The sequence below is a fragment of the Pogoniulus pusillus genome, chromosome 20 (assembly GCF_015220805.1).
Source record: "Pogoniulus pusillus isolate bPogPus1 chromosome 20, bPogPus1.pri, whole genome shotgun sequence".
Classification (NCBI taxonomy): domain Eukaryota; kingdom Metazoa; phylum Chordata; class Aves; order Piciformes; family Lybiidae; genus Pogoniulus; species Pogoniulus pusillus.
Genome location: NC_087283.1, coordinates 6,160,001 through 6,174,117, shown reverse-complemented (window position 1 = coordinate 6,174,117; position 14,117 = coordinate 6,160,001). Strand labels below are relative to the sequence as shown.

General features: G+C 41.6%; 2 protein-coding genes across 3 annotated transcripts in view; one reads left to right on the top strand and one right to left on the bottom strand.

Moving 5' to 3' along the window:
* Positions 1-14,117, bottom strand: part of BCO1 (beta-carotene oxygenase 1) — a 71,618-nt gene that overhangs the window by 16,051 nt on the left and 41,450 nt on the right. The window contains exon 2 of one of the 2 annotated variants that reach the window (XM_064159989.1): positions 2,382-2,549. In XM_064159989.1, the coding sequence (XP_064016059.1) occupies positions 2,382-2,451 (70 nt within the window). In that variant the 5' untranslated portion in view covers positions 2,452-2,549. Of the gene's footprint in view, positions 1-2,381; positions 2,550-14,117 lie in introns of those variants that run through there. The other variant, XM_064159988.1, reaches the window with a different exon arrangement.
* The window catches only part of LOC135184335 (polycystin-1-like protein 2), a 45,556-nt gene continuing 43,744 nt past the window's right edge, over positions 12,306-14,117 (top strand). The window contains exons 1-2 of the mRNA XM_064159987.1: positions 12,306-12,759; positions 13,309-13,473. Of these exons, the coding sequence (XP_064016057.1) occupies positions 12,306-12,759; positions 13,309-13,473 (619 nt within the window). The remainder of the gene's footprint in view (positions 12,760-13,308; positions 13,474-14,117) is intronic.

Genomic DNA, 14,117 nt, shown 5'->3' with positions numbered 1-14,117 from the left:
ATGTTCACACAATGGATGGAAATATTATTATTACTATCACTACTACCATTGCATTCTAGAATAACCTTGAAATGTTGACACAATGGATGGAAATACTATTATTACTACTACTACTACCACCATTGCATTCTAGAATAACCTTGAAAACCAAACCTTACTTGCCTTCTGCAAGAGGTTCCAATGCAGCAATTATAATACTTCTTTTGTAGTTTAATGTTTAAGACAGACAGCTGCACAAACCCTCAGTAACTAAAAATAGTTGTTGAGAAGACAGGGAGGAAGTTAGCAGAAGAAAAGGATCCTTCAGAGGCAACAGGATTATGATGTGTCAAAATAGACACAGATTTTTTTTTGGTTTGCCTACTACTGAACAGGTTTAGTTCCCTTATATGCTTAAAATGCAAGCATTTATTTTCTTGCCACTTCCTTTTCTACAATCTTCTGTCACTTGGCAATAGAAGATTGCAGGCTCAGCTGCTTCAGCTCTTCCTCCAGTACTAGGGGCAACAGCAGCGCAGTGAGTTCAGTCTGTTGTGTTCCCACTCTCCCACCAATGCCATTTCTGATTGCACATCCACGCAATGAGGACGAGCTGCTGCTCATGCCCCAACAAACCTTTTGCTAACACTGAGCTAAGCTGACTGCATGTGATCTTGCTGCAACCACTCATTCTTTCCCTCTGGTGAAAATGTCATACTTCTGCTGCACAAGGTCACGTGAGATTCTGACCCAGTAAAGATGCCTTCTACTTTGAGGCCTATCATGGAAGAAAAGCAAATATTTCTGCAATTCACTGAACATCTTGCAGCCTCTAGGGCTAAACATTTTGTCTGGACATTATTCTTCTACACCAGAATAATGATGCTCAGAAAGTTCCAGGGCAGGCCAACAAAATAATTTTGCTGAAAGGGCTACAAAGGGTAAAAAAAAAGGAATCTTCTTCTTTAAGCAGCTGCTTGAACTTATGGAGCAATTCAGTGTCATTTCTGACATTATTTAAGTATAAAAACCATGAAACAAAGAGTCATCTAGTGAGGTTTTCAGATGAAAATTCACCTCGGTGGGAATGAGGAATTTGTGTAAATTACACTGGGTACCAATCACAGCATCTTAAAGTGTTTCAGTAACTTTCAAAATCTGGACTTTGTACCTTCTTTTGCTTCAGAGTTTTCCCTGAAGTGGAAATAGTGATAGTTTTCTGTACCAGGTGAGGTCACAAAAGTGGCAATAAAATATCAAAATATTGGGAAGTTCATTAACTCTCATGGCCACAGAGTCTCATTAATCATGTAGCTGCACAGAGAGCATAGGTTGCATTATGGCAGAGTTAGAAGTATGGGGTAATATTTACAGTGTATTGAGCAATAAGGAGACTGGCAGAGCTCATGTCTAGCAAAATACTTAAACTCAGTGTTGTTCTCTTCAGTTTTCATAACTGGTAAGTACTGCTCAGGTCTAATCAATGGTTAGTTTGCAAACAACTTCAAATGTTTCAATATCAAGTTTTTACCTTGAGGAAAAAATAAGCAAAAATTCGAAGGCATAAACCCATAGCAAATAACAGCAAAGCACTTTGGCTAACTTGAAATAAAACCATTTCCAACCCGGCCGTCTAACAACAAAGTCAGGAAAGTTTCACTTGTCATCTTAAGTCCTGTGCTTGGGGAGTGCCTTTAAAGGTGGTATTAGATGCCTACCGTTTCTTAGATTACCTATTACAAACAATGCAGCATAAACTGGATAGGTTTTCTCAGCAAGAAACTTCTGGTGTGGCTATAGCCAAAAACTCTTCTGTAAAGTAAAAAAAAGAACCGAAAAAAACCTAAAATGATCAAGTGTTCCTGTCTAGAGGCCCCTTTAAACTCTCTGAATCAAGCAAACTCTGCCGGTTTTGCTGCATTAACTTCAGAATGCTCTTTTGAAGGGCCCTGGGTGGCATCCATTACTGCTGCTTCTCTTAGAGGAATCTCTCGTTGAAAAGCCCCAATCTCACAGACGCTCTCCGGGAGGCAAGCAAGGGTGTGACGGCAGAGAGAGGGTACGGAAGGGTTACAGAGAGGAGGAACCGAGAGCCCGAGTAGAGCCATGGGGGAGGGGGTGTCACCAGATTAAATCTGGAGACCTTGTCCTTCACCACCAGCTTCAGTGAATCCTTTTCAAACACGCTTTTTGGCAAAGTACACAGCAATGCCCAGAAAGTGAGGAAACGTCCCACAGGTGGAGCACAAATATTATGGGGGATTAGTCCTTCAAACAAAGCCTGCTGCACGTCTCACTTTCTGTTTCCCTTCGCAGCGCTGGCTCGGGGGAACAAGTGCTGCGGTGTTTACACATCTGCAAACGCCGCGGTGACCACACGTATTGCCTTTTCTTTCACTTACCTTGCACCTCAGCTTTTATGGGCTCGGGGTGTTCTTCTATATTCCTACCAAACAGCTCGCCCGTCTCCATCTCCAGCCGCAAGAACCCCTTGCTCCGCTCTGCACCAGCGCCTCCCGCAGCGGTAGCGGTCCCGGTCCCCTCCTGTCTGGGCTAAGAACAGCTCTTTCCTGTTACATATAAAGATAAGGTCAAAGTGCAAGGCGAGCTGCTGGCTGGTGGTTTATAGACTGACAATTTATAAGAGCTGATCTTTAATCCCTACCACATACACTATAATTCTTGCACGTTCCCGTTCAAATTAACTCTTTCATTGGGACAAAGGAGAAGTCAGAAAAGCACATCTGGTCTGTTTGTTCCTTGTGAAGCCACTTGAAGCACCAGGCACACCCAAGGAGCCCGGTAGAATCCTTCTGAAACATTCCCTTCAGCACTTCACATGCAAATGTAGACGTTGCGTAAGGGTACTTGCCCATTTGGCAGGTAGGGAGAGAAAAAGACAAGAAATCTCTACCCACTGCTCCGCGTCTGGCTTTTTGGGAGTGCCAAAGATTTCAGAGCGGGGTGTCATCCTTCTCTTTCCATTCTATGAAACATAGCCCGGGCTACTCTGTTAAATACCAACCTAGCATCACCAAACAGTTGCCTGATGTATCCCTTTATATACAGGCTGCTCCGGGGTGAACGGAGTGTCACATCTTGGAATGAAACATCTTTTCTCGAGTCATCGCTGTAACATATTCTCCCATGTGTGACCTGAATCCACTCTGTGAAAGTATGGCGAGAAGAAGGATTTTTAACTTCATGCTTTTGTTTCTAGATAAGGTACTTAGCTGAGTTCCATGTTGTTAATTTGAAAATCCTCTGGGAAAAGAATTATTTCAATATAAAGCATGTGATTGTAATCATAGGCTCCCTTGACCATGAAGGATAAGAATGCTCTTTGCACAATTATATATTATGCAATTTCATATGAGGTTACCCTAAAAGCTGATCTTTTTTTTTTTCAGCTTGATCACAGTTGTTCCCAAAATGTTTTAACATCGCTTCCTAAGGCTGACTGACCTTTTGTAAGCATACACCTTTATTTGATTTAAAGCACAACGTGTGCTACAGACTGCTCTGATACACTTGTTCTGCTCTGCTCCTCTCTTCCTGACCTATTGCCTGTTTGGCATATCTTGACTGTGGGAGATCATTGTGACAACATGGCTTTGTCACTGTTAGAAGGCTTGGGCAGAATCAGGTGATAACAAAATAAGAAGCCAGATTAAAGAAAAATATTAAATATGGGTTTAGTTGGGTTTAGTAGCCTTAATAAACAGCAGGATTGAACCCAGGAGGCTGTAGGAGATAAAGGGTATGAAAGTCCACATATACAGACATATACATATACATATATGTATGTACATAAACACACACAGACACTGTATCATAGAATGGGTTGGAAGGGACCTGAAAGATCATCTAAGTCCAACCCCCTGCCGTGGTTAGGGACACCTTCTGCTAGACCAGGTTGCTCAAGGCTCCATCCAGCCTGGCTTTGTACACTTCTAGGGCTGGATCCTCCCTAACTGCTCTGGGCAACCTGTTGCAGTGTCTCACCACCCTCATGGGAAATAATTTCCTTCTAATGGCTAATCCGAATCTAGTTTATATACATATGTGTGTGTGAGAGAGAATCTATGTGTACTGAGGTGTTTTTCAGCCATGTTAGAGACTGAAATGGAGCTGGCAAGAAAGCAAAGCCATCTAATTCCACTGCCATTGAGCTGTGGGTCAGCTTCTTTGTCCATGACATTCTGCTTTGCTTTGCTATCTTCTCTTCAGCGTGTCCTCATCCATTTACACAGCTGCAGTTTCATTCATCTGACCTGTGAGCAGTCTAATCAATAGGAATATATCCAGAGCAAGCAAACCATAAAAAACCCAATCCAAACCACTTTTGCCCTTCCCCACCACAGCTGTTCTGGTAGTTTAAGGTTCAGTCGAGATGAGATAATTGGAAACCTTGTTAACAAGGAGATGTAGATATCCAATAACTTTTGAAATCAACCTAAATGTGTTTTGGCAGCTAATTTCAGGTGTGTCTGCCTGAAAGAAAAATCCTCTATTTTGTACACCTTGTTATTTTACAGTGTTTCATCTTCCTTTGTAAAAGCAGGTTTGATGGGAGAGAAGGGAGAAGGTTGTAGAACTCGGCATGCTAGAGAACACCAAGGAAATAAATCCCTCTCTGGAAAGATTACAAGCAGCTCTTCAGTCTTGGGTTTCCCAGACATGTTGTAACTTGTGTGTATAATGTTTACCAAAATATTGCAAACTGCTGTGCTGAAAGCACAGTCCTTAACAAAATGATCCAATCCCATGGTTTGAGCAGCCTCTCCTGATGCTTGACCTCGTTTACAAATTGTCCACTTGCAGAATCTTTCAAACACAGATCTTCCCCCAGCCAAATCCAGCATTTCTTCCCATAGTTTCCTCTCTCTTCACCCCTCATGACAGCGTTTTTAGAGTTACCAGCTCCTCACCACAGGCAGGTTTTCTTCACTGTGCTTTTTCCTGCTTTAAACAACTACTGTGAAGGCTATGAGTTGTTTCCTTCTGTTTTCTTTATAGCTTTCCCTTTCCTCCAGCCTCTGAGTGCCTTGGGCGTCTCTCCTAAACTTACAAAGGGCTATGAAGACATCTCTGGAGCAAAGCATGACCCTGCCCAGCACTGACTGTACCCTGTGGCCATGCAAGTCTGGGGATGACATTTAAGATGTCATTTCTGTGATCAATCAAAGCAAAGTTTCCCAATACAGAGGAGCTGGTTAACTACATTTCCAGTGTAACAGTAGGATTGCTGCCGTGTGTCAACCTTTGTGCTTTTGGTTCACTTACACAAGAAGCAAATGACTGCCATTTAAATCAGACTGGGACCATTATTATTCCTTATCTTTATTTATTTTAATCTCAACCTTTCTCTTATAAAATTCAAGTGCTAATTAAAGGCCATTAAGACAATCCAATTACCTGAATATGACTTTAAGATGCAAGACCTTCCAACTATCAACCGTTATCTATTATTGCCAAATAAAGATTCCAATAGTAGAATTGATACTAATTTAAGAGTCGTTCTTGCTGAAATCACACTGATTGCTGTCTCACTGCACCCCAGGCATATAACCTCTTATCTTTGTTAACAAACACTGTCTTATTGACGTGTTCTTCTTAAGAAAAACATACCACTACCTAGGAGTACCTCTCTTGCACTGTCCAAATGTAACTGCAAACATGAAGTACTAGTACAGAGTGTTCAAATGTCATCAACAATGCTTTCCTTACAGTATTCTGACCAGGTTTTATTTGGATCAGAAGAGTTTTGATCAAAGTTCTGGTCATTATTATTTGGATCTAAGTAACTATTTTTTGAACTATTATTTGAATCGTTGTGGTGATGTTTCACTGTGGTTTTTTGATAAACAAAAAAGACTTTTCTTGTACAGAGTCATATTTTAATGCATATCACCAGAAATACTGAGGGTTTTTTTAATTTAAATAAAAATAATACAAGTTAATATTAAAAGTCTCCAAGTGCTGAGGCACTGAGCTGCTATCTCACCTGTGCTAGTATCTAACCAGACTGATCCTGCCCTGTGATCACAGTGCCTCAGCATTTAAATAGCCATTTAAAACACTAGACATTCATATAAGTGAACAGCCAGTCCCCACATAAAGTTCCTCACATAAGACTTTTATAACCTTTAGAACCTTTTATGACCTTCTCTGCACCTTTCAACAGCCCAAGACAATTTGTATGTTTCAATATTTAACGTTGTTACACAGTTCAGCAATGTGTTTCCAAGTGAGCAGAAGGGCAACATAAGGTTGGCATTCACCTCTGTCACTGAAGGTGTGCAAATGGTGCTGCAGACATTTACAGTGATGGAAGTTCATGTTGCTACACCTTGTCCTACCTTTTAGCCTACTGTACATGTTTGGGGGGACATAAAAGAAAAACTGTTCTTGGGTTTCTGAGTGTTGAGTGCTTAACACAAAAGCAGTGCTCCTGAGCAGAAAGGCTGCTGGACCTCCAGTCTTCTCGTTATGGGAGTTGTGAAGCTCATCTCCTCTGTAAGTTGGTTAACTACTGATGAGAGGCATTATTGATGAAAACAACTTTTAACTCAGCTTTTTTGTTTCTTTGTTGGGTTTTTGTTTGTTTGTTCTGTTTTCATGTCCTGCAAGCTCAGAAATAGGTCATAACAAGGAAATTAAATAAAACAAACAGGAGGGGGAGACTGGACTGCCTTAGAAATCCATCCAGTCTCATGCTGATGGAAATCTGGAGTGACTGCAGAAACACCAGTGGAGTTGTAATGGCTGTAGATTTAAGCAAGCTTTTTCTTGCCTCAGTGTGTTTTAGTATAAGTTGAGTGTATTGTTATCTGCCAGTTAATGTTTTACCCAAAGAGGGAACCTTTAATCCTTAGAACAGTTCTCTTATTAAGATATTAAGATAATGGCACATCTAAATTGTGCCACTTAGTGGGCCGTGATTACAAGCACACTTGAGGTGTCAGCAGATAATTCTGATAGTTCTGTTACTCTCTATATGACATTACAGGGCTAGCCTTAGTCATCAATAACCCTAACTCAGTTAACATTCTCATGAGACACACTTAACCTCTTCTTCCCAACAGCTGAAGTACTGCTGTGCAAGGCAATAAAACACAAGAGCTAGCTGGGAAGAAGAGAGGTTTTGAGGCATCAGTTGTTCAAGCTACAAGCCCAAAGACAATACTGGATGCTTCCAAAGGGACAGCTCCTAGGAGAAGATCCTTAGGCACTTAACCTGGCAATATTTGTTCTGGAAGGTAACCATATAAACAGAAATTATGTCCAACCCAGCAGCTCTTGAAAGTAGTCCTACTTATCTTTATCCTGACCTCATCGTGCCAGGCATGAACATCTAATTTAATTATTGCACCCTGTAAAGATAAGAATTGTTTTCCCTATTTTTCTAAATGAGATAACATCAAAATTGCAACTTGGCAGGGCTCACTGGTTGAGTTCGCTGTGTTGCCACATGGAAAATTAGACAGTAGAGCAACAACAAAACCAAACCCTTTTCAGTCAGCAAATAACTGGGTCTTGCTGTGAGGACAAGCAGCCCACAAGAGCAGCAAGGAAGGAAGTGTGATTGTGAGCCACGTTCTTAAGCTAATCAGCAGATGGGCTTTTTAAAAGCCAGCTGGAGAGATGGAAGATGTAGGTGTGTCTCTGAGCTCTTCTCCATCCCTTTCTGGACAGTCAGATCAAGATTCAGTACTTCCTACCCATTGGGTAATTATGAAACAGATCTTTTCAAGAGGCAGTTCTGCACACTGCAGAAGTGTTTGTGACACACTAAAATAGACCATTCTCAATCTTACCTGCAGCTAATGATACCTAAAAATAAAAGGAACCTAAACATTTTTTTCTATTTATATGATTAATCAATTCATATAACAGAGATGTGTTTCTATTCCTGATAAAATCTATGCATTCAGTAATATTCAGGAATGCAAAGATAATATCCTCCTATAGAAAGAAAATTTACTGGCTCTTCCTCAAGGCAAATGAACAAAAGCCAAAAGGGATGGGGGTGTGATTTACTCCTTCCCATTGGCAGCTCTTCCTTAACTCTTCAATTGTAGTACTTTCTGGTCTCTATTAAGGACTGTCAAGCTATTCTGCTGTGCTGCAGTGTCCATTTGAATCACAGGATGTCCTCAGCCTGTTATGATGCAGGTGTGATCTGCAGTCAGGTACAAATCATGACCACTGTGAAGTCAGTGGAAGCACCATGGTCCTCCTCCTTCTCTGCACATCCAGCAATCCAATATCCCAATGAAACTCTGGAATGTGTTTTTCTCAGGTCTAGGACAGCAAAGCCCAAACCTAGAAAACTCTTATCAAGGAGCCATGTCCTTCTCAGAGCCACAGCTGGTCATGAAGCAACCTGCAGGTGGATTCAGGGCGCCCCAAGCTACAGAGCTATTGACTACCATCAGACAAGAATTCAACTTGTGTTTTTCAAAACCTGCAATCTAGTGCTTGGTGCCTTATCTGAGACATGAAAGGCTGACTTGCAATGGTGTCAAGGTAAGCCTACACACCTACATATGTTAGAGAAGCGTGGTGTGTGCTCATCTCCTGTCGCATGTAAAGCCAAACTTTCCACATGGCACATAACTTACATAGACAAGCTTTGAATAAAGACCAACTAAGAGTGACTGAGCATTCTGAGATCTGTGCAGCAAAACTGAGCTGTTTTACAAGGTACCCTTCTTAGGAGTGGTGAACATAACTTAGGAGGCTAGCTTACACAATCTCAGTTTCTCACAGTCTGAATTACAGAATCTCATCCTTCTTTTTCATTAATATCCATGAAGTCTTTTTCAGCATCATAAAGAAAATTTGCTTCATATTTCTATCACCTCCACAGCTTCTACTTCCAACAACCAAACCTTGGAGAATCCATTTGAAAACCAGGTAAAAGTCATTCATCTTTGTCTTTTGTGATCTTTTATATAGCACAATGCTTTGCTGAAGGAACTTTCTCTTGATGAGCACCATCTGGTGTAACTCCTAAGGGCAAGTTAGGACTCTGTAAGAGATCTGCAGAGTCACCTGAAACATTTCTGAGAAAAATGAAAGACTTAATCCAACAGATGCAGAAGAGTTCACAAACAAAGGAGTTATTCATAGCTTTATTGCAGCTTGGAGTGAGGGTGTGAAAATATGGAGAAAGCTTTGTCACTAATTTCTAGTCAAAGCTTGCAAAACACAATTGCTTTGCAAGCTTTATTTTAGCTAGTGAATATGTTTGAGTTGAAGTCACTGGTACATAACACGTGCTGGAAGGGGTGGTTGTTACATCAGCCTTTCAGGCAGGCAACTATAACTAAGCCAAGATTAGCAAGTCCTGTAAAGGGTTCTTAGGTCCTTAAAAACAATGCTTATATGCAGGCTTTTATTTTGTGATCTGCCTCAGTTCTTCAGAAGTATGAAAAAGTCAAACAAAAGCCAGCAAGTGAATGATTTTGCTGGATCCAAAATCTACATAGATGATGTGATGCTTGACACTTCCCTAAAGTTACTGGAGTGGCTTTACAATACCTCTCAGGGGTCAGTTACTTTCCCTTGGGAACCCACCCCTTGAGATAATGAGAGAGCTTTAATTAAGCTCTTCCATGACTGCCTTTTGGAACACACAAGATGAGCTTGTATGGAAAGGGACACGATTTTATCCCTTGCACCCTAGCATATGTGATTGTTAAAGTAGCCTATTAAATTATTTGCATTATCCTGTGAAGCTTCCATGTGGACTCATGACATGAGCAAACTCTTCAGGAAAAAAAAAAATCTATCTGTTGAGGAAGAATGCAAAAGGCATATTTCCTGCAAAATGGTAAAGACAAGGAGCACCATTGATTTGAAACTAAGCTACTCTTCACTTAGGAGTAAAAAGGGCTTTCAGGAATTTTCTCTCTCCCTGAGGACCCCAGTTGCTAATTTTGATGCTTTTAAAGCAGTATTTTCTATCCTGTAAAAGCTCTTCTCTTCCTTGTGGTAAACAGAATAAGCTGGCAGACTGCTTTACTGGCACTAAAATACAAGAAGGCAACCAACTGCAGAAGAGGGAAATTGTCTTTCTTCTATTCCCCATCTGCTGCAGGCAGCTGAAGAGTTACTTATAGCAACTGTAGATTAGGGAGAAAAAATCACACTGCTGTAGGAATTGCCAACAGTAAACCCACTTGGAGAGCCTGGCTTTAGTTGTAGACAGTTCTAAGCATTATTTGTTCTTTTCCAGGGCCTGTTTCAAAATCCATCAAGGCCAGAGACAAGACTTCCATTAACTTCTATGGCTTTGGAGCAGATTCACAGAGGCTAGCCTGTGGCACCTCCAGCTCTGGCATTTTTAGCAGTATAATCATGTTGTCAAATTTCCAGTTGCAAAGAGAGACCCAGACAATGCTACAGAATCCATTCATCACCAGTGTGAGTCAATGGCACCTACTGGAAATGCATAGTCTGTATCAGATACATTTCAGTGCATTCTCCTCCATCACACCTCTATTTTCAGAAGCAGTCTGTGTTTCTCATATCAAGAAGGACAAACTAGGGGGGAGCTGCCTGTCAGCTTCTGCAAAGCCTGGCATGCCAGCAAAGCCCAAGAAGAGGCAAGGACTATAAGCAAATATCACAAACATATAGAGTGGCCCTTGGCTCTGACTTTTACTGTAGCTTGAAGATAAACAGTTAAGTTAGGTGTTCCCAAACTGAAACCTATGAAATCTTGCATGCAGCCCAAATGGGGCTTGTAAGTTGCAGACATACTCAACCGAACCAACTCTAATCATAGTTGCATGGTCCCTTCCTGGAAGGTGATGGGTTTCTGGTCCCTTCCTAGGCCAGATCCATCAGCTAATTAGAATATGACTTGGCCTTCTCCAGAGCTGGGAAACTCAGCCTAAATATTCACATCTCAGGTGCTCCAAAAGCCCTCCTATTAATCACTCAGAAATTAATGTGGGATCTGCTCCAAGGCTTCCATAGCTGAAGTAAGTCTTGATTTTAAAGTGTGGCAAGAAAGGAGACATTCAGCATAGTGTCTATCCCTCTATCACTGTGCATTTTCTTACCACTCCCCATCCTCCTCCACAACTGTCCTACCATTAAACACTTTACCATGAACTTTATCTTGAAAACCCTGATCATAGTCCTGCTTTATCCAGCTAAGTAAGGTGACTATAAACTGGAGATCCAAAAAGGTCTTGGGATTGAAGGTCACTCATTAGTGCTTACTGGAAGCAGCACACGTACTTTGCAAGAAAGCTTTAGGGTGAGAGCTGGGCTGGCATGCTGGGCTGGATGGGCATTACCTTCAGCTCAGCAGTGCAATGCATTTCTGCAGAGCAGGAATCCAAGCTAACCTCTCTGCTTCCTGCATCTCTGTGATGCAGTAGCTGGCTCACCAATCCCTGTCTAAATATAAGTGCATGTTCTTTCCGTGTCAGGTTACAGTGGTATAAATAAATAAGAACTGCACCCAACTCAATGGAGTTGATGCCAAGGACAGGAGGATCACCATAGCCACAGATCTTTCTTTGTACTGCAGTTCTGCTAATCCAATGCCCTTGTAAATCTGATGGGTATCTCTTGTAGGGAAGTTCAGAAGCTATTAGGGATGTTGCTGGGCTGGCTTCCCAAAGCCCATCAGCAGCCTTTGGAATGTGCACACAGGCTCCCAAGCAGTTCTGAGGATTAAGGCAGTACTTTCATCTTTTCTATGTCACTCTTTTAACTTCTGACATTCTTTTTCACCTCCTAGCATGCATAAAAAATGTAGCTCTATGCAGTTAAGCACCTTAGCTTTTAAGGGATGATGGGAGTGTATTACTTAGGGTTTGGGATTCTAAACCTACACAACACTTCAAAATGAAGCTTGGCACAGCTGAGATTGACAGGAACGGGTAAAGAGGTGGGCAGGATGAATATGATACAATAAGTATAGACATTGCATCAGCATCCAAACAAATGAATTAAATATATCTATAGGAGCACTGTGTGGCTCTCATTTTCCTCATCCTCCTTTCATTTGTACTATTGCATCTCTCTATTGTTGTTGCAAACATCTCCAGCTTTATGTTCGCACAATGATGCCGGTGGTGTAGGAGCATTATCTCACTTTGCCATGTGTCCAGCAGCAGCATACATCAACTTTATCTTCTCTGCTCATGAGAAAATCAATACTGTAATGTCTTCTCCTCAGACTGGCCTCACATGAAATGACACTTTTATACAATAACCCTTACAATGGCCATTGCAGTGACTCAGCAGCAACAATCCTCAGACACAATCACCGTTATATATTAGGATCAATCTGTTCTATGCTCTGTTGCTGCTGTTGTTGCAAGCATCACAGAAGAAGGAGAAACACTGATGACATGACACAGATGACATCTCAAGCTTTTGAAGAGGGTAGCAAAAAGAGTGGTGAGGTGATAAGCAAGACCAGTGCCATGCAGGGCACTGAGCTGAGAATGTGGTTTGGGATTGCAGTTCTAATTTCTCTTGCTGTATGTTTGGCTGTGGAGGAAACAACCATTGATGAAGGAACCCCTTGCTCAAAGTACCAGTTAGCTTTCAACAACTCATGCTATGAGTTTGTTAGACTCCAGCGTACCTTCACAAGCGCCCAGAGCTGGTGTGAGAGAGGAGGAGGGCACCTTGTCTTTATTGAAAATCAGGAAACTCAAGAGTTCTTGCAAAAACATATTGCTGAGGATCAGGAGTGGTGGATAGGACTGATCTCAAACTCCTGGCTGAATGGAACAACTGACGGTAGGTGCTTTTGAAATCGTGTCTTCTTTAAAACTGTACCAGCCTCTGATGCTTGCTTTGCATGGTAACAAAATGCAATTAGTCCCTCTGTAGACATCTGCTGCAAAGCCACTGTCTTTTGTTGTTGTCTTTTCAATTTGATATTAAGATGTTTTAATTGCCTGCTTCACTTCCCAGTTGCATGCTTTCACTCCTTCCATCGGATCTTGTGGCTGCATGAACAGATGGTGAATTAGATCGGCTTGCTGACCCATCAAACAGATGTGCTGGGTTAGGTCTCCAGTGGAAGAGCAAGCTGAGCCAATTCATCACACTAGGAAGTGCTTCAAGATCTGATAGAAGGGAAATGGTGAAATCTCAAGGCTGAGAGCACAGGGAAAAGTGGCAGTGTCTCTTTTTATTATTACATCAGGTTAAATGCAAAATGTAATTGAAGATTCCTAAACAGACTAAGCCACCTCTGCTTCATTAGTCCTGCTTGCAGCCTCTGACTCTGTGATTGCATTATTGTAGAAAATAAAATTTGGGACACAATTACTCTGCTCACAGGGTCACTGATTTGGCTGGACACTTCAAATATAAGCTACAGTAACTGGTACAAGGATCAGCCATCTCCTGTCTCATCCACATGCGGGTACATCCTGAAGAATGCCAAGTATCAGTGGGGCGTGACTGAGAATTGCAGCCAGGAATTTGACTTCATTTGCGAGTTTGGTAAGGCACACTGCAGAGAGAACTGAGAATTGAGCATGCCATGTTTACAGCTGTGCAGAAATTGCCTTATTGTTTCCAAACTGTCTGTGCAATAACTACATCAAGCTTATTAAAAGCGAACAAGCAAAAAGCCAAATAACCACAGCAGGAACTCTTTCCAGTGTAAGATCTGATCCAAAGAAAGGGAGAATTCTGATATATCTTTGAGATGTGGGTGCTTGGCAACAGACATTAAGGTAGAGGTTTCCAAGAGAGGGCCAGTAAATTATAAGTGAAGGTAAATCTAAATATGTAGCAGTCTGTTTTCACACTGCCCGTAAGCTAGCTAGTTTAAAGCTAATTTGAGTAGCACATAAGAGCATGGTTGCAAGAACAGAGTCCCACAACACCATAGTACCTGAGCTAGGTGGGACCTGTATGACTGCCCCTAAGAATACTCTTAAACATAAATATGTGCTAAAATAATTTCCACTTGTAACTGAAGCAAAAATACAGCCAGACTTGCAAAAACCACTCCTAGCAGCCTGGAGTAAGCAGAAGTGAGAGCAAGCTTTTCTTGTTTTTTCTCAGACCCTTCCATCAGGTGAAGTTTGAAGGCTTCCCTGGGATAGGGAAACAGACAGGGACCTTTATTTCTTGGTGGC